Source organism: Quercus robur, chromosome 5 (assembly GCF_932294415.1).
Source record: "Quercus robur chromosome 5, dhQueRobu3.1, whole genome shotgun sequence".
NCBI classification, from domain to species: domain Eukaryota; kingdom Viridiplantae; phylum Streptophyta; class Magnoliopsida; order Fagales; family Fagaceae; genus Quercus; species Quercus robur.
Window position 1 is genome coordinate 85,973,577 of NC_065538.1, and position 27,730 is coordinate 86,001,306.

The window sequence follows — 27,730 nt, forward strand, 5'->3', positions numbered from 1 at the left end:
AATCTCAATGCAATGATGGGTTTGGTTTGTACCATTAAGGTGTTTGTGATCTTGTTTGAATGAGGTCTTCCAGAAAAGGTGATGTGTTCATATGAAAGGGGTGAAATATATGGGTTTGATTTTCATCAAGACATCTCTCAATCTCTCTCTCAAACTATATTCCAAACTAAAATTAAAAGACTAAAAAATAAAATGAAATGGAACTAAAAGGATTACGAAGGAGAAAAGAAAAGGAAAAGAGAGAGAGAGAGAGAGAGAGAGAGAGAGAATTTTATTTCAATAATTTTTACTTCTATTTTTAAAAATAATGCTCATAATGCATGTAGGCGGTATTTAATGAAATTTGAAGTAACAGACTTGGACGAAAGGATGCTATTAGAAAAAGAATCAAACTGGAGAGATGAAAATGCAAATTTTAAATATAAAGGATTAAAATAGAATTATCCCAAATTTAAAGAAACAAAAGTGTAATTTAATTTTAATTTTAATTTTAATTTTATCAAGAGATGATGAAGATTTTGAAAACTAGACAACAATTACAACCTTTTTTTTAAAAAACTTTACTAGGTTCAAGGAACAATAATTGATAGTACAGACATCCCATTTTGCCATCAAACCGAGTTAAATTTAAGAACTTTATGAGAAACACAAGATTTTTCTTTCCGTTTTTGCCTTTTCTGTATAGTGTATATGTCTCATCTCAACCACTTGGGGTAACTATTATATCAAAATGAACAGGAAAAGGCTCATTTGTTCAATCACTAGAATAGTTAATTCTAGATATTAAATTTATTGTTCTTAAATAATTATAAAAATTAAAAGTAGTATAACAAATAGCTGAACCGTAATGTTTCTCTCCTGATGTAATATATTTTTCTTGATGTTAAGTAAAAGATTTAGACAAAAGGATGCTATTACAAACATAATCAGATTTAAGAGACAAAAATGAAAATTTAAATATAAAGGATCAAAAAAAAAATTATCTGAAACTTAAAGGAGCAAATGTGTAATAAAATTTTAATTTTACCAAAAGATGATGAAAATTTTGAATGTGATCATTTTTCTTTAGGGTGGACACTTTCACTTCAGGTTATCTGTCTTTGGTCTGCTTTAAGGGAGCCTCCCTCTAGATTGCTTCTTTGAGCTTTGGAGAACTTTGTATAACTTCTACAAAACTAAATAACTTGACCCTAAGGTTTCTCTCTTATTATTTTAAAGATGTTTGTGAGAAATTTGTGGACTATTTTCTATCATTAATGAGACATGAGGGCTATTTATAGTAGATTTCAGCACCACTAGCTATATGCATGATAGATTTTATCTTAATTAAAAGGTTGGCTAATTCTTTATAAGGATAGCATTGGGGCATGGTGGGGTCTATCATAGGTGCCCTATCCCCTCTTGGGAATGAAAAAACCTGTGTGGGGGTAGGAGCACGACTAGTCGGGTTCTAGATGGGTTGGATTTTTCCATCTCTATTAAGGTGACTTAAACATTAATGTAGTAGAGATGAGATATAAATGGGATGGGCAACCATGAGAGTGCTAAGAAAGAGACAAAACAAGTATTTTGGGGATGATAATATAATATGTTTGAAAAAAAAAATTATAAATAGAATTTGTATAAAAAGAATAAGTTTAATTATATATATATATATATATATATATATATATAAAATATATAAAAATATATTAAATAAAAACACATATACACAATTGAGAAGGGGGAGGGAAAAACCCATCCCTACCCCATCATCACCTCTTCCAGGTTGGAAAACTTGTGCAAGGCAAGGCAGGTTGAGCACGGTGGGGAGTTGTCACTGTTCCTAATTCTTTGGAAATTTATGTTTTGGTCTCAATTCTAGTAACAACGAAGACATTGTATGCGCGACAAGCTGTTAGTGCATTGGATCTAACAATGCATTAAATGTAGGTGATTGAGAGTAATGATTGTGTCACCAGTCGCACTTAAAATGTATGCATGACAATTCCCACCTTTGACACAGGTCTTTTTTAATGGCTTTTATGCCTCTGTTAGGGGATTGAACTTGGGCAACAGACAAGCTTAGGGCTAATTCATTGTATGCAAGACTAGTTTTGTTTCAAGTATCTTTGTTTTGATTCTTCGACAATGCTTGGTTGAGTTAGGCCTTTGTTGTTGTGCATACAATATTGTATGTGCAATTGTCAAGGTCCATGTTTGGTGTTTTGGGTTTTAGTCTTTTGGATTTTTTGGGTAAGGGGCCAAATTACAGTATCAATACTTTATTCTGACATATGTTGTGTATAACTGCTTATTGGGTCATGTAACTCGCCTGTCATTAATAACTTTCTAAAATTAAGTTTAAATTGAGAGCTAGTATAGCATGAAGGTAGAGCTTTAAAGAACCTAAAATGACTTTGATTGTGATTGACATTATTTATAGGACTTTAGTTATTTTCAATTTATTTGAAATTACATGACATTTTGAGTTTTTTTTTTTTTAATTTTTTTTCAGTGATGGATGCTTATTGTTTGTAAGACATTTATTTAAGAGTTTATTTATTTGGAATTAATTTTGAGATTTAGTAACTTTAATTGATGTTTCTAAGACCAATAAGTTATTCATATACCTAAATTTGTATCATATGGATTTGGGTCATAACATAGGTCTCTGAGCTCCGTGATGAAATAATACTTTATTTGAGGTGACGAACCATCTTTATTCAAACCAAAGCAACAATAATTCAAAGGAACTCAAAGATAATGGTTCTAAAAGATACTATATGTGTATGCATGGTTAGTGAATGAGTACACATTTAGTGTCAAAAACCCAAAACCATATTTCTTAAACAAAACCATATCCACCCAAAAAAAAAATGTTATCAATGTCACACTAAAATAAAATAAAAAAGTAATATTCCCTGAAAATATTCTCCACCAAACAGTTTTCCTAAAAACATATTTTTCCTAAAAAAACAAACGAAATAGCTAGGTTATATACTCATGTTTCTTTTGATATATTCTTCACGTGGAAGGAGATTGGATATACTCATGCTTATGCTTACTTTGAAGTGAAAGCTCAGTGACATTTCGCCAACTTGTTTATGGACAGGCTTTTCTCTACGCGTTTTGGCTGTAACCAATAAAATCAAATGAGTACCATCTTTAAAGGACTTGCCCTGAACTTCCATGCAACTTTGGTTTTCATATTGGTCATGCACTGGTTGATCCTTTTGCTCTCTCTCTCTCTCTCTCTCTCTCTCTCTCTCACATTCTGACACACACAACAGTTTTTTTTGTCACATTTACCTGTGTTCTTGGAGATGTGTAGAAATAACTTTTTACACACATCAAGTAAAACCAACATTTATCAATTATCTCTGATGAGGTTTATGCCTATTCTTTTGAACTCCCAAGCGAGATCTGAATGATACATGCATTTTTCATGATATATTGAGATCATCAAATAGAAAACTAGTGAGGAAGCTAGGGAAAATTTAATTGTGTCGAACATGTTCTTAACAAAATGTTTGATTTGGAAAATTCTATTCTAAACCATACAGTAAGTGATTTTTTTTTCTTTATTTTCTTTTTTTATAGTATGCCAGGTCAACTTATGAGGTGATGTGAACCCATTTGCATGTGAGAGTGTAATTGCATGTATTAGATGTATGGTATACTAGCTCTTAGAACATGACCTCGATCTGAGTCATCTTGAAATGTAACATGTCAATTACTTGCCTATTTATACTAATTTTTCAGGTTTAATTTTTAAATTTTTTGTATATCATCCTAAGATGGAAGTCTATTTTCTGTAATTAAGTTATTTCGCAACATAAATCTAAGATGAGCCATTTATTTATAGAATATAGTACATCCCCTGTAGTATACAAGATGACTAGGCTTCTTCTTTTTTGTTAATTTATTTATATTTAGAGTGGAGGATGTGAAACTTATCTAATCAGGACGTATATTTGATGAAAATCTTTATGTGCTGCATACAAAAGCACCTATAAAATCTCATATAGACTGATTGCTGAAGCCGCAACAATGGCCATGTTAATTATGCAAAGGAAGGTAAATCTTCTACGCAGACTCCACTTAAGTCTTAAGGTATTATCCATATCCAATCAAGATTTTTATGAATCTCATTACAGAAGTTTTAATAATTTAGCTATAAAAAAGGATGAAAAGAGAAGAAGAAATTTTGTTAGTGAACCCAATAATTATGCATTGAAGGTAGCTTGTTTTTCATCATAGCAATAAAAATGTACCTATTTTCATTATTAACTACTTCTATCATGTTAAATAATTCTTCAAAAAAAGCATGTAAAATAATTCAGTATACCATGTTTAATAGGACATCCTCTCACTTAAGAATATGTCTCACCTATAAGTCATTTATAGGGACCAGCTTTTATGTGAGAGAAAAATTCAATACATCAAATATATGAAATAATATCTACTTTTTGGCCATTTACTAAAAAAGCCATTGTCAAAGCTCTATTTCCCAATAAGCCTTGGCAATTATAAGTGGTCTTCTAAAACCTTTCAATCAATTCATTCTCTTAAACTTGCCTTGTTCTTAAATCTTCTTGGTAATAATGTGATCGAGAAGCGCAATACATCAGATGTATGGAATAATTTCTGCCTTCTAATCATGTATTAAAAAAGCCTTTCTCTAAGTTTTATTTCCCACAAAGCCTTGGCAGTTAAGTTATCTCACAAAAACCTTTCAATCAATCAATTCTCATAAACTTATTGCACAACTATTTGTCTTTGGTTCACACTTTTTATTGGTAACAATATGATAGGAAAGCGCAACACATCAGAGAAATGGAATAATGTTTTTTGGCTGTGTCCTAAAAACGCCTATGTCTAAGACTGTTTCCCACGAAGCCTTGGCAATTAAGTAGTCGGCTTAATTAAAACCCTTTCAATCAATCCCATTCTCTTAAACTTATTGTATAACTATTTGTCTCATTCATACTTCTTATTGGTAATAAGTTCCTATCCTTAAAGGAAAAAAGAGAGTTTCTACCCTTTATATATATCAATAAATGGATGAAAACCAGTCCTTACGCAAAGTCAGGCCTTGATCATTGCATGTGAAATTATTTTGCACCAGGACCGTTTAGAGATAATTCTAGAGGCACACACATAGGATGAAGCAGTATTGGGCTGACAATGACCCTTTTTGATCGATCAGTACGTAGCTCTTCCAACCACCACCTTTTATCTTTCAACAGATTGCTTATTTAGGTGCTCTTTGCCTTTCAAGTTCCAAGTCCAACCCGTAATACTGTAGTACTTTTTGTCACCGAAACAGGACACATTTGGAGACAATAATGTTAGACTTCCTATTAGGGATTCCATGGTTGATAGTTTTATAAGTGTACATCTAAATTTTCTAAGGTTGTTTAACATGTGCCAAGTTTATCATTAAATTGAAATGCACTGGGTTACTACCAAATTATAAGGATGGTTTAACCAATTGGCTATAGAGTGGTTAACGTTGGTTACTATCAATGATGAGGTTGTTGAGTCGGCTGATTAATGTGCTGATTACTTGAAGTACTGCAACAATTCTTACTTTACTTACACCCCAAAAATAAATAAATAAATAAAAAATCTTCCCATATGTATGAAACAAATGTAAGCAAAACTAGGTTCACGAAAAGAGATTTTATTAATTGAGATTAAAACTGCAAACCAACTCTCAAAAGAGAGTATTAAAATAAAAGGGTGCCTATTCTCTATACTTATCTTTTTTCATATCATTATAGTATCCAATTCTTGCATACAAGGATATTAAGCATAGCTCAAATAGCATATTGATTATGAGGAGAAAAAAAAGGATCACCAAGCTGTGTCTAACTTTAGTAGTGAAAGTTCTGTCTATCTGGGTCATCAACTTCGTCAGCAATGGTCAGCTCCTCTTTGCTAAGGAAGAGGTGTTGTAGGGTGTATGGCCCTACAGATGAAGGGGGTCCATTCCAAAGAGCCTGCCCAAATTGCTCATGAATTTTCTCTGTAGGATGGAAAGAGTCCCACCATACAAAGTCATCAGCATTGTCACATAATTGGTAATCTGTGACCTTTTTTGTGCCTCCACAGGTGAAGATGCCCCCATATGGTCCGTTTCCACAACAAGCATTCACTCCATCCTTAAAACCTTCACAAGGTAAAGTTGTGACTTATAATTAGATGCTGTTTTGTTTACATTGATATTTGCAGATCAGAGGCGTGGCTATATATTTAGGATCATGTGAGGACAAAAATAAATCCTAATTTTTGTAGTGCTTGGTGTTCTTGATCCCAATTCATAGTTAGGCTATTAACAAACTGGACTGATCTTCAAAAGTGATCAAGATTATTCATTTATTCATTTTGAATATGAGTGAGCGTGAGCTAATCACCAAACTAAATTACATGATCAAAATTTGTTCATTTTCTTCTCAAACCATTAACTTGTTATATATTTTCCTATAGATAATAAATATCAAAACTAACATTTTTTACCCATTCACAAATATATGCTAATAATTAATAATGAAATTATAGTTAAAACTATATTATTTGTCTTAATTAGGTAGAATTATCTTTGTGTATGAAATTATAAAAATTAGATTTACCAATAATGTATTGTTACAACTTATAACACAGGTTATCTACAATTTTCACTATGAAATTGACTTTTATATGATTACTAAATTAAATATAATAATTTAATATCTTATAAACTTATTTATTTACATACTTATATACATAATCCAGCATCAAGTCTATATAAATATAATTTATACATGTATAGATATAAACATATAATATTATATATACTAAAATTGAGCCATATTTAAGAGCTTATTCATGGACACATTATTGTATTTGAATTTGGTCCGTTTAATAATCAAGCTTAAACTTAAATTTGAGTTTGAATCATTTGTTAAAATAAATGACACTTGAGCTATTTAAGAACATGCAAATCGGTTCATTTAAAGCCTAGATACATGTCCAATTCCCAAAAACTATTGTATTATGTTGTCCTAAATCCTAATCCCAATGTTAGTTGTACTAGTCTGGGGTTCTAACTTTACTATATGTAATTAGGATTATTCCTCGGTAATTATATCTTGAATTGCTAGTCTTTTATAGTTTTTTGATGCACAATTGTTCAAGATCATTGCTCCCTCCGATGATGAAATTACCACGCATACTTATTATACCTTTAATATCATTTTTATCAATGAATCACAGCTAAAGTAGGGAATTTACAGCACACATACCATACTTAGAGGGATTATTTATTCTGTCCAGGAGCCAATCATAGAAGTTGGAGTTGCAGTACTTGAATCCTCTCAATATATGTTCAAGGCTTGTTAGGATAAATTTTAAAGCAGAATTATGTGCTTGTGCAAGGGCACATGCTTCTTTAAAACAAACACTCTCATTGGCCTTGGGGCTTAGAGCTCTCAGGGCTGGTAAGCAACCTAGTGGAGACAAGCTCAGAAAGCCAAATTTTCTACCTCCTTTCTCATACAAAACCTGAATATAAAAAAAATAACATACAAGAATAAACATCAAAATTGACATATACAACTAGTGCGGCTTTAGCTTATCAATAATGGGCTTACTTGGATTGCCTGGGTCAAGTTCCCAATTACTAGGCCAACATATCCTTCTGGGGCATAATATTCCTGCATTTTTGGATTACCTAGATAACCACCCAAATAATCATTGCTTCCAATACTAATGAAGTAAACAGCTTCTGAGAATAGCTCATTTGCTTTTGCTTCTCCTAACTTTTCTGTTAACGATTTTTGAACCTCTTCGAAATGTTTTATCTGTGTCTGAAGATCAATCACCTAAATAACAATTTTAATTAATTCAACTAGTTTAATCCAGATTTTTTTTCAAATCAAAAATCAAAGTAAAAATGGCATTGAGTAAATTTCGTACCTGTCCTTGATTGGTTTCTGGAAGAATGCCAGACCCACCAGAGGCAAAGTTAACACCATTGATGAATTCAGCTGAAGGTTGTAAAAATGGAGGAATAACTGGCAACTTAGCATATTCAGCTGCATATCAATGGTATAAGCTTGGTAAGTTTAATAATAGAAAATGCTAAAATTATTACCAGATTTACTTCAAAAAACTTACAAACTAATGTGAGACTGAATATGATTAGTGTCATCTCAACAACATAATAAAAAAAAAAAATAGTTATTTTATTGTTACAGTAAAGCTTATATAGTAAAATTTATAATATCTTTTGCATCACTCTTTAATAAATGTTAACATGGTTGGAATCTAACATTAGAAAATTATAAATATTTTATTGTAAAATTGGAAAATGATAAGAGATTAAATTATATAAGGATATGGTATAAAATCCAAATTTTATCCTTCCAATTCCAATATGTCATATCATCTTATTACAAATTAAAGAATAAGTACAACCACACTCAATCAATTATAATACCCTTTGAAAATCCAACTTGACTAACTGTGAGCTTATTAAGATATTATTATATGTAGTAAGATCTATTAAGTTTTAAGTAAAAAGTTGATGTGTCAATCTCTCATTGGATGATGTAAAACATGAGTTTTACACCTTATCCTTATCGAATTCAGACTTAAATAATAAAGATACTACTAATTTTACTAAACTTATAAACAGACGTGACAATGAATATAATTAGTGTCATATCAACAACATAATAAATAACTTTCTTAATTACCTTTTGTGATTGATTTAAAAAGGAAAGTACTAATTGATGCCACTTCAATAACAAAAATAAAAATATATGAAAAATAAATAAATATACAAATTATTTTTCAGTAATTAATGAAATGTAAATTTATAAGTCTTGTTTTTATAGTAATAATATTTCTAGCATATTTAATAGTAGTTGACATATCAATTTATAAAATTTGTATAGCAAAATTTGTTGTATCCATAAAACACACTAGAAAATTTATAAAAAAGAAAGAATGAAAATCATTAGATATATAACCAATATTGTTATAGTTGCACAGCAACATGGAGCAGTAATCATTTCTGCTATTTTGAATGTGAAAAGAGAAATATATATGATTACCTATGAAATCTACAATCACACGGCCATCAGAGAAGCGTCCTGTGGGTTCTTCAAAGAAGCCATTGAGTCCATAAGGCTTGTAATTTGCTTGGTATTCAGGAATTGTGTTGATGTAATTATTGTTTCCAGGATCCACAGTGGAGTCTCCAAATATGAAGAAGGGAGTAGCAGTACCACATACCCTGCAAGGAATTGACAAAGCTAGAGTTACACAGATGATGAAGTAATCCATGTGGGAAATTAGCCTTGCCATGACTCTGTCACAGTTGTGCTCCTGATTAGAAGACCTTCTTAAATAACTTAATATTTGGTTTTGGCCAGCGATTATTTCAATGACAAGTGACGTATGGTGTTGAAATCTTATTGGCTTAAACATTTGAATTCTTCGAAAACATTGAATCTAAACACATTACGTTGTAATCATCAGCCTCATTGTGTCTATTAGTGGAGAAACTTATATTTAAAGGAGCTACCAGCTCTAAGATAATAATGTATATTCCACAATCTTACCTTAATTAATTGGAGTGGTTAGGACTTAGGTTTACTTCCATGCATTTGACATATTATAATGCCTTGAATCAAAGTTGCATTTTTAAGGGAATACATTTGTTGTCTTGTCTTTCCAAAATTACCCTTAAAACAAATTTAGAAAAAATTTCTATCCTTTAAATTTTTTTTAAAAAAAGTAGTTATAAAAAATTTGAAATACAAGGTTAACCTTTTTTGGATCATTTTTTTTATTGCATTTTTAGAACCAATAGAACCAATGTGGACTAAATCAGACCTTTGAATAAGAATCAATTTATAGCCAAATTGTCTAATATGGATTTAAGGGAACCGAAATTGACCAAGTGGACTGAAGTAGACCTAATTGGACCGAATGGGACCAATGTAGACCCAATTGAACCGAATAGAAAAAGAAGTTTAATTTTTAGGAAGAACAAATTATCTTCAACAAATTTTAGAGAAAAGATTATACATTACTAGACTCATCACATGCGTTTTGCGAGTGCAATAATGCTCTTTTTTTATTTAATTTTTTGGTTTAGTGTTTTAATGTTTAAAAGTGATATATAAATAACTGTGTGTATTTAAAAAAAAAAAAAAAAAAGTAAGGTAATGTGGAGTAATGCTTAAAAATGAGATAGAGATAGTGTCCCAAGTTTTAGGCCAAATGGAGAAGATAAAGAGAAAAGCCTAAAACTTAGGAACAATAAATTACTTTTTTAACCATTTTTGTTTTTTAATTTAAAATTATTTAACTAAAAGATAAGGGTATTTTAAAGAGTCTAAGAATTTGTGTAAGGGTATTTTAATACATAAAAAGTTGAAACCCAAACAGGGAATCCTGTTATTAATAGTATAGATATTACAATACAAAATAATTATCCTGCTACTAGTTCTAAAATAAAATAGAATTAAAAGAAGAAAAAATAGTTAAAAAATAATGTATGTTTATTTATTCGACCCACCAGAACCCAACCCGGCTCGACCCCTATCTAAATCAAACCTAATTTTAAAATTCACATGGACACCAACCCCATCTGAAAAAAAAAAAAAAAAAAAAAAAAAAGGGCTAGATAAAACTCGCTCTAAACTCACTAGTAATCAAGAACCAAATCCTTGCAAGAACTCATTGTCATCAACATCTTCCCTCTATGAAACCCAAGAAAGGAGAGCCAGACATGAATCCCAAGAAAGATTCCACACCAAACCTTTCTCCAAGTACAAAAGGTTTAGATAAACCATACAACAACAATTCACCCAAGATTGAAGATGCTATACCATGGAAGAGGACAGTCACCAAGAACAGGGCCACCCCTTTCTACTCTATTAAGCCTAATGAATGAATACAAATATTTTGAAGAAATGTTACCCACAGATGTAGACGCTGTGTCTATATACTGCACATTAGCCATGGAGAAGGAGAGTCACCAAGAACAAAATTATCACTTTCTACAACTACCCCAATAAGCTTAATGAGTGCTTATGAATCTGATAAAAAAATGTCACTCAAAATTGAAGACGATGTGTCTTAATACTATTTATTAGTAATGGAGGAGGGGAGTCACCAAGAACAGAACCGCCCCTTTATACAACTAACCCAATGAGTGCATATGAATTTGATAAATAAATGTCACTCAACACTATGTCTCAATATTGTACTATTAGCAGTGGAGGAAGCACACCAAGAGCTAATTGTTCTTTGGAGCTAACACTTTCTACAACTCCTTAATGCAGAAACAACAAACTTTTCAGAGGATGATCACATCATTCTCATTGCTAATTTTGTAAGTATCTCCCATTCATGGTATTAATCCCAGCAAAAAATATAGGTGTAAATGCTCTTTTCTTCCCTACATTTTGGGGTCATTTTTATTTTGATTCTTACATTTCTATTTTACCACTTTTAGTCCCTAATCCAATTAACGCTTGTTATTTTAGTCCTTTCCGTCACTCAACTAACAGAAAAAACTGACGTAGCAAATGGCACATTAAAATAATAATTAAAAAAAAATCTATTTTGACATTAAAAAATGTCACATCAGCATCTAAATTAATTTTAATTAAATAAAAAATAAAAAACAAAAAATTACAGATCTAAGAACATAAGAACTTGTTCTTCAATGTTCTTCTTAAATTAAGAAATAAACGCAACGACGACATCAAAGCCAGAATCAAAGAGCAAACCGAGAGTCAAAGAGCATGAACATCAAAGAACATGAACATCAAACCAACAGGAAAAAAAAAAAAAAAACATGAACATTACCAAATCAAAGAGCATCAACAAGAGCAAACACAGGAAAACCCACACGAAACCACACCCAAACCAAACCATCCAAAGAATAGAAACCCAACAAAGCACCCAACTCATCCACTCCCAAACCAAACCATAATTAAAGAAATTTCGAATACAACAACAAGTTAATAACTTAAAAAACAAAAAGAAATTTCAAAATGCGAAATTGCCAACAAACACGGAATCGAACATCGGAGTCATAATCAGAATCGGACTAGAGACCGTGTTGGTTCCTGAGGCCGAGAAACTGAGGAGACCGGGTGGTGTGAAGCTCGCGACGACGAGCCTCGAACACTGCAAGGACTGAGGGGTTTTCGCGGATCGTATCGGCTTTGCTTTGTGTGAGAAAGGCAGAGAAGCCATCTCTTTCTCTAAACCCAAATCCGATCAAACCCAGTCAAACCCACCAACAATCACCGATCAAAGCCGAAGAGAAAGGCCAGATCCCAGCAAACCTGGTCGAACCCAGCACCCACCACCTCGATCCCGATGAGATGGCTTCCAATCCCGATGAGATGGCTGCGGTGTATAGCACGCTCACGACGGTGGAGAATCTAGTGGAGGTGAAGCCTGCGGTGGCGGAGATGGTGTGCGAGAGGACGAATTTGTTGAAGTGGTTGCTAGGTTCTAGGTTCTACGGTGACAAAGTTGCCCTGGTCGGGTTCTGGGTTTCAATGTGAGTTTGGTGATTGAAGAAGTGTGGGTTGTGGCTTCTGGGATTTGATGATTTTCTGGTTTTGAACTTTCTAGGCTTATGGCTTAGGGATTTGATGATTTTGTAGGGATTGAAAATGAGGACTAAATTTCTTTTTTGAGCTAAATTTTTTGGGTTTCTTTGTGTGTTTGTTTCTCAAGAAAATTTCTAGGGATGAACCCAAGGAACATGAACATGTTCTTCAAAAAAAATAATGAAAGAAATAAATTTTTTTAATTTAATTATCTTATTTTATTTTAAAAGAATTTAGAAAAAAAAATGAAAAAAATCTTTTTATTATTATTATTTTATGCTGACTTGGCATTTATTAAATAATAAATAATTTTTTTATTATTATTTTATTCACCACGTCAGCATTTACTATGTCAACCGTGCACTCCGTTTGCCACATCAACTTTTTCTGTTAGTAAAGTGATGGAAATGACTAAAATAACAAGCGTTAATTGGATTAGGGACTAAAAGTAGTAAAATAGAAATGTAGGGACCAAAATAGAAATGACCCTAAAATATAGGGACGAAAAGAGAGCATTTACGCCAAAAATATATAATAAATAAATTAAGAATTACCATCTGATAAATAGAATGTGAGGTTATAACATGAAATTTCTTTTAAATATCAAATCCAAGTGGGTGGTAATGGTAATGTAGTTAAGGTCATGCTTGAGAAATTAGGTGGTATGATCTTGGGGGAAGGAGGTTGTTGGGTTCCTATGTGCCGAGTTTCAACCTGAAACATGTCTATTCTTTATGAATGATTATTGGTCTTCAATGGGGCTGACCTAGGAAGCAGGGATGCGAATTCGGATTCGGGTGCAACGTGGTGACATGACAATTTTTGAAAAAAGTAGGACATAGGTGTGACAGGATACGTTTTTTAATTAATTATTAAATATATTTTTATTTTTATTTTCTATATATTGCTAAGCATTTTTTTTTTCATATAATGGTAAGCATATATCAATTTAAGAGCAATAGTAGAAAATAAAGTGAATACATAACCATCACATGATGTTCATAAATTAGAATACAATATCAAAAGTTTGAAACTAAAACTAAATAAAAGATAAGTTTGAAATTAACTTTTTTTTAATAAGTGTTTCAACCCATATTGGGTCCTATTTCAAACCATTTTAGACCGAATCGGACCCATATCGAGTCCTATTTTGGACCAAATTAGATCGCATAAAAAAAAAAAAAAAAAATCATCGAGGGATGTGCATGTAGCTGCGTCTAGGCCCCAAAACGCATCCCACCAAGTCTGACTTGGGTGCGCCGACCAAAACAGCACACCTGTGTTTTCTTAGGGCTGATATCCTTTGTTGACCTTTATTTTACCAAGTTTTTCTACATTTTTAACTTGTAAGTTTGTAGGAGTTAGTGACTTGTCTTAATAGTCTTGTTGTTTATGAGGATCCTTTTTGGACAATACCTAGGCCCAAGTAGAAACAAGGATCTTGGGCCCTTTAATAAGGATCCTGAGCCCTTTACTTGTTGTTTTGGTGGACTGGGCTTGGTTCACTGCAGCTAAATGGGGCTAATTACAAACCAAGTTGTGCGCAAGTCACATAAAGCTCCTTAAGGCAAAATGCGATTCCTTCTAAGCAATAAAATACCATTATAAGTGTTTTAGTGTCATAAAATGACCATTTACTCTTACGAAACAAGTAGAATAATTATTCATAATATTCACAATGAGAAAGAGATTGAAATAGAGTATTTGAGACTTATCTTTTATTGTATAAACATTTAAAAAAGTTCATTCACTTGGTACCCTGTGTGTACTGTCGTGGGATCCTGGGGCGTACTAGGCCTGTAAGAACCCAAAATCTCTGGTTCTTTGAACTATATGATCTTTCTCCATACTTATTATGCAATAGAGTTTTGTCCTTTCCCTTTACCTCTATAGGTCCTGCATAAAAAAACACACTATACAATATACATATCTTCAAATAATTTTTAGTTTCTTAGATTAGGATATAAATTTTAATACATATACATATATGTAAATGAATTTCATGAGAATGATTCAGCCACGAGAATCCTAGCCCCAATTCTCACAGACTTAGTGCTTTTGCACAAGACTTGTGGGATTTAGAACTCAAGTCCGAGTGGCTTTGCTTGGGCATTGCCTTCCAAGATGGTTAGGTGAGGAGGATTTTTGTGGGAGAGAGTGATATCTGATGTGTGCATGTTTTGACATATGTTTCTTTGGAGGCTAAGTGTGTCCAAGGCCCAAGTTGAAGTAAGGACCCTGGTAAAAAGACTCAACTTTTGGCTGAGTAAAATGAAAACTAGCAAGCAAGAATATATGTATTGAACAGCAAGAAAGCAGCAAAGGAGTGCAAAGTAATCAGGAAATACACAAAACAATTGTTAGGTATCCTTAGGTTAATAAGAAATACTTCATTAGTTTTCCTTAGTTATGGATTACAATGTGCTCATTAAGACGTGTTATAAGGTCCAAATAAGCTCAAAAATTACAGACTTAGATGGCTATCTAAGCCTCTAAGACTTGCAAAGTTTGAATCCCTTTGAACCCAAGTATGTTCTATAGTGGCTGTTTCTAGGATACCGGACGCTATTTTCTACTTTCTTTGACTTTTTTTATAGAGTTTTCTCAACGATTCTTATTCTGATTCCCTATTCCTGAATCCCCCTTTCAATGTTGGCTACCTTCCCCTTTTATAGTGTTATTCTAGGATTCGGATACCACTGATTCTCCCCCCTTGGCTCCCTGAGTACCAAAGCCCCTGTTATGTCAGCCACTTTAATGGCTGGTTCTTTCCCTGTTTTTGATAGTTTTCATCTTTTAATGCTGTTTCTCTAAAAGTCACTTGCTGACTTTCTATTCCAGGGCGTCCTTGGGCAACTAACCTTCAATCTCTCTTCTTTCAAGGCTTCTTACTTTTTAGACTCAGCTTTTGGTTGTCTTTCCTTACTGTCATTTTTCCCAAGTGAGCGGAATCCATTTTTGCTGGGTTGAAGGTTTTCCCAGCCACTTCCCCTTATAGTTCTTCATTTTGGATTCCCCGAGGTACCAGCTTTTTGTTCATGAATTGTCACTCTCCAAGTTTTCTGGTTCTTTGCTGCACCACTGGGTGCTTGAGAATGACATATCTGTTCTTTGTTTTTTGTATTTTGTGGTACCCCTTTTGAGCTGTCTCAATCCCACTTTAGCTGTGCTGCACATTCCAAGCCTCTGACAACCTTTGGGTATCCCAGCCCAGTTCTTTCACTAGATTTTGTTGGATTTTTAATGGCCTTTTTGCTGGAAATTTGAACATACATAAGGCCTTGATGTTGATTCTTTTTGCTGCATATCCTCTGGTCTTACTCGAGATCCTTGCTGCATGTCCTTTGGTCTTGCCCGGGATCCTTACTGCATGTCCTCTGACCGAGATCCTCTTCTTTTTTCTTTAATATTTCTTTCTTTTTCCTTCTTTTTGGGACTTTGGGCCTTCATGGTCCTTCTTAACTTCATGAATTGGGCCTTCTTTTGTTAAGGCCCATGGTATTTCCTTACTTTTCATGGAATGAGTTTTCTTGTGAAATTTTGACCCTCAACATTGTCTATATAAAGCCTTCTAAGGATTTTATCTAGAATCCAATAAGAAAGAGGGTTAGCAATTCAATAGGGAAGTTTGTTTAATGTTTTAAGCATCAATGAAGGCAAATATCAACATAAAAATGCATGACTTAAGTTAGTAAGGGTGTTTTGGCTGATTATGCATAGCCTTGATTCCACAAATCAGTTTCTACATAAATTTATCAAAATTCTAGTTAGAAGAAACATAAATTGATTTACCAAATCTAGGAATTTTATGCATATCCATAGAACTGCTATTAGGAACTTAAGCTTATTGAGTTGGTGAGAGTGTTTTTTTCTTTAGCACACTAACCCAGGGATCCTAGGCCAAATAGTTGTAATTTGGTGGATTGGGCTTTGGTTCACTACAGCTAAGGGGCTGTTTAAGAATCAAGTGATGCACAGGGCATGTTTCCTACAATACACATAAACTAGCAAAACGAGAATATTTGTATTGAATCAACAATGAAAACATCGAAGGAGTGCAAAGTAATCAGGAAACACACAAAACAATTGTTAGGGATCCTCAAATTAATAAGAAATACTTCATTAGTTTTTCTTAATTATGGTTACAATGTGCTCACTAAGACGTGATACAAGGTTCAAATAAGCTCAAAAATTACAGACTTAAATGGCTATCCAAGCCTCTAAGACTTGGAAAGTTTGAATCCAAGTATGTGCTATAGTGGCTGTTTTTGAGATACCGGGAGATATTTCACTGTTTTCCCTTGAATTTGACAGAGTTCTCTTAAAGGTTTCTTGTAGGGATGGCAATTTAGATCCGACCCGTGGATACCCGGTCCGGCCCGACCCTAATGGGCCGGATTTTACCCGATCCGATTAGAAATAGGGTCGGGTATGGGTTTCCAAAAAAAAATCCGAAGCGGGTCCGGGTCGGGTCCGGGTTTTAATTAAAAAACCCGAAACCCGACCCGAGACCCGGCCCGAAACCCGACCCGTGTAAAAACCCGGAACCTAAAATTACAAAACTACCCCCCATATATATATATACACCTTAATCTAACCCTAACCCTAACGTTCTTCACTCTTTCACTCCCACACTCAGCAGCCTCCCTCCCTACTCAGTCCGACAGTCCGTCACCCTCACTCCCACACCCTTACGCCGCCGTCCCACACCACACTCCGTCCCTCAGTCCGACCCTCACAAGCCTCCGTCCCTCAGTCCGACCCTCACAACCCTCACTCCCACACTCCGTCCCTCAGTACCTCAGTCCGACCCTCACAAGCCTCCGGCTCCGGCAGCCGTTCGCGTCTCTGGTACCGTCGGCGTCTCTGGAACGTCGTCGCCTGCTTCAAGATCGCCGATCAGGACTTTCGGCGTCTCTGGAACGTCGTCGCCTGCTTCAAGATCGCCGATCAGGACTTTCGGTTTCATCACCTACTTCAAGATCGCCGATAAGGATTTGAAGCAATCACCTGCAAGAAGGTTCGTCCTTCCACACAACAATGCCGCTCTATTTCCTTTCTTTCTATTCAAATTATTTTTTTTTTCCTCTTCTATTTTGCTTCGAATTGTGTTTGCATTTTGTAATTTCCATAATGTGTTTGTTGTGTATGATATTGATATGATCAGCCCTACGTTTCAACAACCTTGGTCTATGTTATGGTCTTGTTTGAACGCAGTTGAGGCTGCATTTGAAGCCATGAATGTTTTGTAGTGTAGTCATTTGCACTAATGGAAATTAATGGTTTCTGTTTAATCTTGCTAATTTTAGTTTAAACATTTAAAAAATGTTATTATGGACATTGCTATTGAATATTTTGTTGCTTTGGATTAACTTGTGATTTTTGATTTAGTAAAGCAAATGTTGAATTATCCAAAAAAATAGAATCAAATATTTAGTTTGTGGTTTTGGTTCCTTTGGATCAGAACTGATGTGTCATTCTTATTATTATGCTTTGGAGAGATTGCGGCAGTTGGTGTTGATTATTGCTTTGTTTATGCAAATTGCGTGTATTTGATTTCATGGATTTGTAATAGTTGAGCTTGCTCTGTTTTCCGTGGCTGTTATAGTGATGCTTTAGATTGCATTGAAACTTTTGATACCATGCTACTTGAATTACCATTGGGTGAACATTTCTTTCCCCAAGTTGCTGAGAAACTTGGTAAGTATAGAAAGTTAGAACTTGCAACTGGACAAGAGAAACTGTGGTGCTTTGGGTAGACAATTGGATTACCGTGTGGTGACCAAGGTTGCATCAATTTGATGAGATTTATTACATTTTTTAATTCATTGTTGTTGTAGGTTCTTCAATTATACCTGGAGATAGTACATTTCAATCCATTCTTAATGATGGGGAGCCAAATGAAGATGATGGGAGTTGTGCCACAATTGATGGGAGTTGCATCACAATTGATGAAGATTAAATATTTTGTATTAATTTAGTAGTTTTTTTAATTTCTTGGACTTTTGTTGAATTAATTTGTTGGTATGTAATTATTCTAAACTTGTGGCCTTGTGGGATTTATTTTGTAGCTTTTTAATTTCTTGGACTCGTTGGACTTTTGATACTTATTTCTTAGACTTGTTGGATTTATTTTATTTTTATGTTTAGCTAGTGATTATGATTATGATATTAGTTATAGTTTATTGGTTTATTGATTTATAATTAACAAGTGATTTATTGATTTATTATTAGTAGCTTATGATTTGGCATTTGAGCCATGTTATTTATTGGCATTTGGGCCATATTATTTAGGCTTGAATTGAATTAGAATATGCAGGCTTAATGTAGGCAAAAATAAATTTGGGCTTAAATTTTTTTTTTTTGGATTGGGCCTAAAAATGCAGGTTTAATGTAGGCAAAAATAAATTTGGGCTTAAATTTTTTTTTTTTTGATTGGGCCCAAAAATGCAGGCTTAATGTAGGCAAAAATAAATTTGGGCTTAATTTTTTTTTATTGGGCCACGAATTGGGCCCAATTCCTAAACGGGGCCCGCGGGGCCCGTGGGGCCCGGCTGGGGCGGGTCTGGGCCCCGGAAAAAAACCCGGTACTCTAAACGGGCCGGGTTTGGGTTACGGGCCTTGCCCCGCGGGTCGGGTCCGGGTATGAAAAAATCCGGCCCGAACCCGACCCGTTGCCATTCCTAGTTTCTTGTTGAGATTTTTTATTGCTCGCTCAAAAAATTCCTCTCTTTTGTCGGCTGCTTTCCCCCCTTTTTATAGTGTTATTCTAGGGTCCTGGGGAATTATTGATTCCCCTATTTTGCTCCCTAGGTACCAAAGCCCATTTTGTGCCTATCACCCAAAAGGTTGAGCATTTCCCTGTTTTTCATATTTTCCTCCTTTTGGTGCTGTTTCTTTGACAGCCTATGGCTGACTTTCCATTTCGGAGTGCGCTTGTTCCTAATTTCACGTTCCTTATGGTTCAGCTTTTGGCCGTCCTTCCTCTTTGTCATTTTTCCCAAGTGAGCGGAATCCAACTCTACTGGTTCGAAGGTCTTTGCTGCTACTTCCTTTTTTATAGCTCCTCATTCTGGTTCCCCGAGGTATCGTTCCTTTGCATTGTAAGTGGTTACTCTAGGCTTTTTGCTTTTCTTGCTGCATCTCTGGTGCCTGAAAATGGCATATCTGCCTTTCGTTTCTTGTGTTTTTCAGCATTTCCTTTGAGCTGTCTTAATCTTGTCTTAGCTGTGCTACACGTCTCGGGGATCTCGAGCCGTTGGCAACCTCTGGGGATCCCGGCTTAGTTCTTTACACTAGTCTTTCTTCAATCTTCTGATCTGGGTCTTTTTTCTCTTTTTCTTCCTTCTTTTCTCATAGGCTTTAAGGCTTGTCCCTTTATGGCTTTTGGGCTTCAAGCCTTTTAGGCTTACCACCTCTTTTTAATTTCATTTTCTATGGCCCCTTGTGTTATTTCTTTAGGCCTGGGTGCTGTGATTTTTTAGACCTCAACAGAGTTCAAAAAAAAAATTTAGCACGCATTACTATCTTTGTTAACTTCATTAGGAACAACAAAAACACACCACAAACTCTGCTGCTTTAAGTGGATTTTGATTTGATATGTATTTATATAGAAAACTTGTGTTTGACAAGATATTTCTACCAATATTACATTGAACTGCAATAAGACAAACACTATTTTAACCCGTTGGCACGGCTTATCATTGGTGCTACATATTTTATCTGTAGCATTTTGGATCTACCACTTTGCTCCTCTCTTTGGGGGTAGTGTACAAGCCAAGGCTTTCATTGCAGTAGCTGCATTGTCTTCTTTTGGTTTGTATGGCCTATACTTAGCAATCTTTTATTTGGAGCACATTTTCACTAGATGGAAAACAGAAGTGCATTCAACCTTGCTGCATGAAGCCATTCTTCACATTGCAGAAAATGAGGTGACAATTCACCTCATTTTGCCTCTCCACAATATATCCTTCATCAGCTTCAAGAAGGCATTTGCTCAGGTAGACAAAATGAAAGTCTATAAGATTTTTTTTCTACAATTCGTAAGAACGTCTTTGAAGATGTTCTTGGAATTGAACAACATTAGCGGATTAATTTTCCTAATAATAGCCTTAATTTGTTTCATAGTGCATGTAAATCGAAGTTCTACTTCTAATCATTACAAAATAGGCTTTTAAACGAAATGTTGTATTATCTTCCATTGTCCCTCTTAAGTTTTGTATCTAAAATCCGAATCATGTTCTAACTATCTATGTGATGTCATTTAATAATAAATAATGAGTCTAGTTAACGAGTGATTTTAAGGTATTTGTTAATTAACTATTTTAGAAAAGCTTTGATACTACTTTCATGATAAATATAAAAAGTTGTTAAAAAAAATCAATTACTTTTTTATTTTCCCATATAAGTTTCTTAAAATGTTCCATTAACAAATATCCTAAGTGAATCCCATAAATTTTCTCATAAATAAAATAAAAAAGTGGGCTTCACATAATCACAACTTATAAAATGCAACCATTGTACCATATATTAATTAGTAATTCGTTATTCTGTGTAATGCACTGAAAATATTTAATAACAGAATATGTTATTCTTCGAACCACTTGTTGCGCCAATGATAAGAAGCCACGTTGAATGAGCTGCTCTGCCAATGAGAGACACAAAGATTTGTGGTCATTGGCAATAGGTGAAACAGAAGCATTTGTAGGGTCTATTAGCAACGTACAAGTTGTAATTGCTCTTCTGGTCCTAAAGAAATAGTAAAAACAATAAGAACCAGGCCTTTTCTTAATCATTTTCAATCACTCTTGTCTGATTACAAGAAAATGAAGGGTTTTAGAGACAAAATTTAGCATTTTGAGAATGACCCAAGTGCCAAAATACAATAAATCTACAAATAAATGCACAAACGAGACCAACCCAAGCGATAAAGTTGAAAAGTTTCACAGACCCAGAAGCAAGAAAGACCAATACTATTGGAGAAGACTATGAATGAGAAGTTGTAGATTTTCAAAGGCAAAGCAAAATTGAGACTAACCCAAGTGAGGAATCGGACCCAAATAGCAAGAATGAAGTAGAACCAAGTAGTGTGCTATTAGAAAAAGAAAGTAGTGTTTTTGACACTTGAATATTGATAGGATGAACGGACTAGAACCCTTCCTCTTTGTTTGTGTGTATTTTGTTATTTGGTTTTTAAACTGATAAACCCCTAGTCGGTGTGCTAAACCCGAATGTGTTTTTTCAGATTATTAATTGCAATTATTTACCCTAAAGCATAAGCATATTTTTAATATGCAACCTTATCTATACTACTATTTAAGAAGTTTTTCTTATTTGGACGATTTTTTTTTTAGTTCCAAAATTCCCCTATACATTTTTTTTTTTTTAATATGAAATTTTTTGTAATTATAATAATCATTAATAGTCATTTATTAAATGACCTCACATTGACGATTAGAGACAATAACAGAAGTGGGGTGTGGAATGATACCTACAGAATTGGGAGGAATAGGAGCAGCAGTGATATCTGTAGAATTGGTAGGAGTAGAGATAGTAGAGATAACAGTGATATCTATAGAATCAATAATGATATCTGCAGAATTGGGAAGAGGTGAGGCAGGAATGAGAGAAGGAACTGGAGTAGGCTAATCAAGTGCAGTGGGAAAAGAAGAAGTGAGAACTGTGGAAGACATGACAGGCTGAATTGAAGAAGGAGAAGATTGAAAAGAACCTTGAATAGATGGTTGGTTTGAAGAGTGAAGATATAGCAGATTAGACAACCACAAAGAATACAACATGTGGAAGAAGAAGATTTTGAAGAAAAGGTATTGAATGGAAACTTGTGTTCATTGAATACAACATGTCTGGAAATCCAGAGGGCTATTTTTTAACTGCTAACTTCTTACTGTAAAAAATACATTGGAGAAAATTAGATTTTGACCTATCTATATTCTACATCACATCCTTGTTCAAGAGCCAAAGTTGGAAAATTATCCAAAATCCTGTATATTTCATTGGTTTGCAAATGAGAAGTGTCTCCAGCTCCAAATCTGTAGACTCTCTTATCAAGTTCAGTTGCTTACATGCATTGCAAAACTCACCAAGGCTGTTAGAAGGAAGATGAATCCGCTAATGTTCTTCAACTCTAAGAACATCTTCAAACAATTTCTTGTGAATTGTAGAACAAAAATCATGTACACTTTTAGTTTGTCCTCTTGAGAAAATGCCTTCTTGAAGGTGATGAAGGACAAACTATGGAGTGTCGAAACGAGGTGAATTATGACTGCATCTTTTGCAATTTGAAGAATCACTTCATGCAGCAAAGTTTGAGATTAATTTTGATAACATTTCTGCTATCCATCCATTGAAAATATTCTCCAAATAAAAGATGGCTATTTTTTACAGTAAGAAGTTAGCAATTGAATTTGGAATAAATCAATACTACTCCAGGAACAACACTAGATTTTCAAGAACCTAATGTTTGTAGGAATTCATTCTTTCATCAACACTGCACAAGTCAAAGGCAGAACTTGATTTGCTTTCATTTTTTCATGTAACATGGTTAGCAAGCATAGCAGAATTTTCTTTTGTATTTTCTTTGTTTTTTAGCTTGTGCTCTATTTCTGTGTATTTATATTTTTTGATTTGATGTTTAATTTTTTTGACAGGACAATTCTACCCTTGCATATGGATTTGGAGATGAAATTTCACTCAACACCCTATAGACCCCTATGAGTGCAGCTACAACAATCTTTTTTTTTTTCCTACAATTCACAAGAACATCTTTGAAGATGTTCTTGGAATTGAACAACATTGGTGAATTAATTTTCCTAATAATAGCCTTGATCTGTTTCACAGTGCATGTAAACTGAAGTTCTATTTCTAATCATAAGCTCTTAAACAAAAGGTTCTATTAGTTTTCTCCAATATTTCGATATGTTTTTACCAAAAATCTTGTAACTTAACTGATTGGCACATCAATTTCCATAGAAACATTCATTATTCAATAAATTTGTAAAAAATTGTAATCTTTAGTTATTTTATATATAGACAAAATAGAAATATACTAAGAGTAATATATTGATTTGGTCATATTATATATATGTATTTACAAATTGAAAATTGCATGATATAGTAGCTAATATAGATAGGCATGTTTCATGCCTACTAAAAAATGCATATATCCTTCAATTATTATTACTATTTTTTTACGTAATTGATTGGTTGTCACTAAAAACTTTTCCCCTTATTGTTGGACATGATTTCAATTGTTGCAAAAACTTCTAAGTTTGAGTAAAAATTCCATATTTCAAATCAATTATTTTTCAAGTAAAAAAACCAATTGTTTCTCATATAAATTTTAGAAAAATGATATTAAAATTTCATTATGCTTAAAATAATTAATATAACAAAATAAGCATATTTATTATATTAATAATCTTTCTAATTGCATAGAATACATATTACAGTATTAATTCCACACACACACACATACACATGCATGCGCACACACACACAAGGAATTAGGAAATTGAAAGAATTAAGATTAATTTTAGTGAATTCACATATATTTAATTTTTTATGGCTTTTGTGAAAATTGTTGTCAAAGCAACTAAACATGATTAAGAATGTAATATTCTAAATTTATTATTATTATTCCAACTAAAATTTATTTTCTATATAGAGTTTATAAAATTATCTTATAAATTTATTTAATATAAATAATTAATGCACAACAATAGATAATTAATATATGCATTTACTCTATTGGCTAATCCAATCAACTTATACTTTAATATAAATGCAAACTTTGTTGAAGTAGAAAACTAAATAAAGAGAACTTCAAGGAATGGCCACATGACACAACCTTATACTCTCCAACAAGAAATTTCTGCTTTTATATATATATATATATATATATATATATATATATATATATATATATTGATTTTTTTATATGGGGTAAAATTGAAGAATTTAAATTTCAATTGTTTGAATGCGACTGGTGTACTTTTAGCTAACTTTTATTTAATGAATGTTTATAATGTTTTGCGAGGAGGGAAAACAATCAAATTAACTTCATACTGTGCTGTTTTAAGTTGTTGTTTTTGTTCTCCAATATAAGAAATATGGTAGCCATAATCTAATTCTCTTCTAGTGGAATCAATGATAATTTATATTCATCCCTCCACTTTTTCTCTCTGAAAGGTCAACTTTTCATTCTCTTTTCTCTCTTAACAAGGGTTGCTTATTGTTCTATCAAAAATGGTGGAGGCCAAATTCTTTAAATGTACACGGAACACCCTTTACATTCTACACATTCTTGCATCCCGCATTTTGTAAAATCTTTAGTGGGTTCATAGTCTCCACATTAGCATGTTTTTTCCCCTTCCTCAATTTATTTAAAAAAAAAAAAAAAAAAAAAAAAAAAAAAAAAAAAAAAACATTTCGACTCATCAAAATAATATATGTGTACGTACGTGCTCATGTGTTCTATGGTATACTTTGTGTGATATGTAATAAAAAGAGTACTAACAGGATAAATGAATTCATTTTCATGCATTAATTATTTATAAGTTGTGCATTAATTATTTATATAATATAAAATTTTTTAAGATTTATATAAGAAACAATTAATTTTTTAATTTATTAAAAGATAGAAGAGAAACAATTAATTGAAATATGACATTCTTGCTCAAATTTAGTTGTTTTTGAAATAATTAAAACAAAATCCAAAAAAGAGAAGAAGACAAGAGCAAATTTAATAATACATGATCAAAAATTTTAAAAAGAAAATGTTGAAATTACTACTATAAGAGCGCGTTTTGGATCCTTGGCCCAAGGTATGATTGGATCCAAACCCAATAAGCCCAATACAATGAATTTATAGAGAGTGTGTTAGAGAATTAGTCTTTAATGAATGACTTAACAATTAGAATAGATTTTAAAAGATAATTAGACAGAAATGGACTAGATTTATCTAAGTAAATTTGTCCTTGGCACAATCCGAGGAGGTATATTCTAGTATATATTGATTGAAAATGGTTACAGATATGGTTCAAGCTGTTACAGTGTTTTCTCTTACAAATTTCCGATCCCCTTCTCTTAGGGTTTTCTCTCTAATTTATATCATCTTCCCTTCTCATCCTTCCCCTACACGTGGACAGTAGATTGCTCAATTGGATCCTTGTCCCATCCACCCCTTCTTGAAATCTTTAAGAGTAGCTGTAGGGCTGAAAAAATATTATTCAGAGATCACTTCCTCATTAATGCGGCCAGGGAGTTAGCTACAGAGCATTCAATGCGGTGGTAGTAGCTTTCCCTTAGATATTTATGAGCTCCCACCCCTCTTGTACGTTCATGATGAACGTCCCTATCACTGAAACTTCTTGGAAGGTTACCTTGAACATTATGATATACATTTGACCTGTGCTTGGCTTATCCGAGGAGATATTCCTCCTCGGCCTATCTTCCCATTTGTAACCTACTCATGGAACTCTGAGCTTAACCCACCCACTACTATTTATTCGTCCTTAGATCATCCCATGTTCTCGGCCAAGGCCGAAGGCTCAATATATAGTTTGGACCCTAACTACAAATTTTACTAAACTTATAGACAGACGTGACAATAGATATGATTGGTGTCACATTAACAACATAATAAATAAATTTCTTAACTATCTTTTGTGGTCAATTTAAAAAGGAAATTGCTAAGGTTACTATAAATTTTACTGCAAAAGAATTACAAACTGACCTTATAATAAATGTAATTAATGTCACTTCAACAACAAATAAATAAGGCAAATGTTAGCAAGCACCATATAGGTGCTTGTTAACACAATCATTTAAAGAAAGTTTTTATGGAAAAAAAAAATTAATATTTTGACAGTTTTTCCAGTTTTACATAAAAATGATGTCAAAATTTTCCTAAAATAGATTGTTAATAGGCACCTTACAATACCCGTTAATACAACCCAATAAATAAATATAGGAATCATTTTTCTATAAATGATGACTCAATTTATAAGTCTTGTATAGTAATATTCCTAGCATATTTAATTGTTGACACACCAATTAATAAAATTTTGCATAAAGCACACAAGAAAATTTATTAAAAAGGAAGAATGAAAGTCATTAGATATATAACCAATGCTATAGTTGCACTGCAACATAGTGCATTAACCATTTCTGCTATTTAGATTGTGAAAAGAGAAATATATATATATGAATACCTATGAAATCTACAATTACACGGCCATCAGAGAAGCGTCCTGTGGGGTTCTTCAAAGAAGCCATTATGTCCATGAGGCTTGTAATTTGCTTGGTTTCCAGGAATGGTGTTGATATAATTATTGTTTCCAGGATCCACAGTGGAGTCTCCAAATATGAAGAAAGGAATGGTAGTACCACATACCCTGCAAGCAATTGACAAAGCTAGAGTTACACAGATGATGAAGTAATCTATGTGGGAAATTAGCCTTGCCATGACTCTGTCATTGTGCTTCTGATTAGAACTTCTTTAATATATAACACAATATCTGGTTTTGGCCAGCGATTATTTCAATGACAAGTGATGTATGGTGTTGAAATCATATTGGCTTAAACATGTGAATTCTTCGAAAACGTTGAATCTAAACACATTACATTGTAATCATCAGCCTCATTGTGTCTGTGAGTGGGGAGACTTATATTTAATGGAGCTATCAGCTTTAAGATAATAATCTATATATCAAAATCTTACATTAATTGGAGTGGTTAGGACTTAGGTTTACTTCCATGCATTTGACGTATTATAATGCCTTGAATCAAGTGCGGTTTTTCTTTTTTTAAAGTACGTTTTCATAGCTCCATCTAGACCATAGGGCTGTCCAAAGACCCGGTGCACGTGACTCACCCGCCACTGCTGACCGAACCAGACCTGCCGCCGACCAAACCGACTTCTCTAGCAGTCGGCAACAGGTTCCTTCCTCCAAAACCCGAGTTTGGTGGGTCGGATTTCGGTTTTTCTTCTCCAAAATCTAGTCAACTCGATCCGTCCGACCAACAAAACTTTTTGGCAAAATTTGGAAGATCCAACGAGATCTAGGCCTTTTTCATCAAGATCTTGGCGAGATTTTGCC

General features: G+C 33.4%; 1 protein-coding gene and 1 long non-coding RNA gene across 3 annotated transcripts; one reads left to right on the forward strand and one right to left on the reverse strand.

Moving 5' to 3' along the window:
* Positions 1–5,652: 5,652 nt before the first annotated feature.
* On the reverse strand, positions 5,653–26,921 carry LOC126727540 (GDSL esterase/lipase 5-like). Of its 2 annotated transcripts, none has more exons than XM_050433248.1 (5): positions 26,843–26,921; positions 7,942–8,060; positions 7,617–7,847; positions 7,269–7,527; positions 5,653–6,157 (listed from the first exon to the last, which is right to left on the reverse strand). In XM_050433248.1, the coding sequence occupies exons 1-5, from the start codon at positions 26,913–26,915 to the stop codon at positions 5,862–5,864; spliced, it is 978 nt and encodes a 325-aa protein (XP_050289205.1). In that variant the 5' UTR covers positions 26,916–26,921; the 3' UTR covers positions 5,653–5,861. The 2 variants fall into 2 exon arrangements, with proteins under 2 accessions (XP_050289205.1, XP_050289204.1); XM_050433247.1 differs by lacking the exon at positions 26,843–26,921 and adding an exon at positions 9,084–9,373.
* Positions 16,986–18,728, forward strand: LOC126727541 (uncharacterized). Its single transcript, XR_007656270.1, has 2 exons — positions 16,986–17,631; positions 18,452–18,728. It is a non-coding gene; the product is annotated as an uncharacterized LOC126727541 (long non-coding RNA).
* Positions 26,922–27,730: the final 809 nt, after the last annotated feature.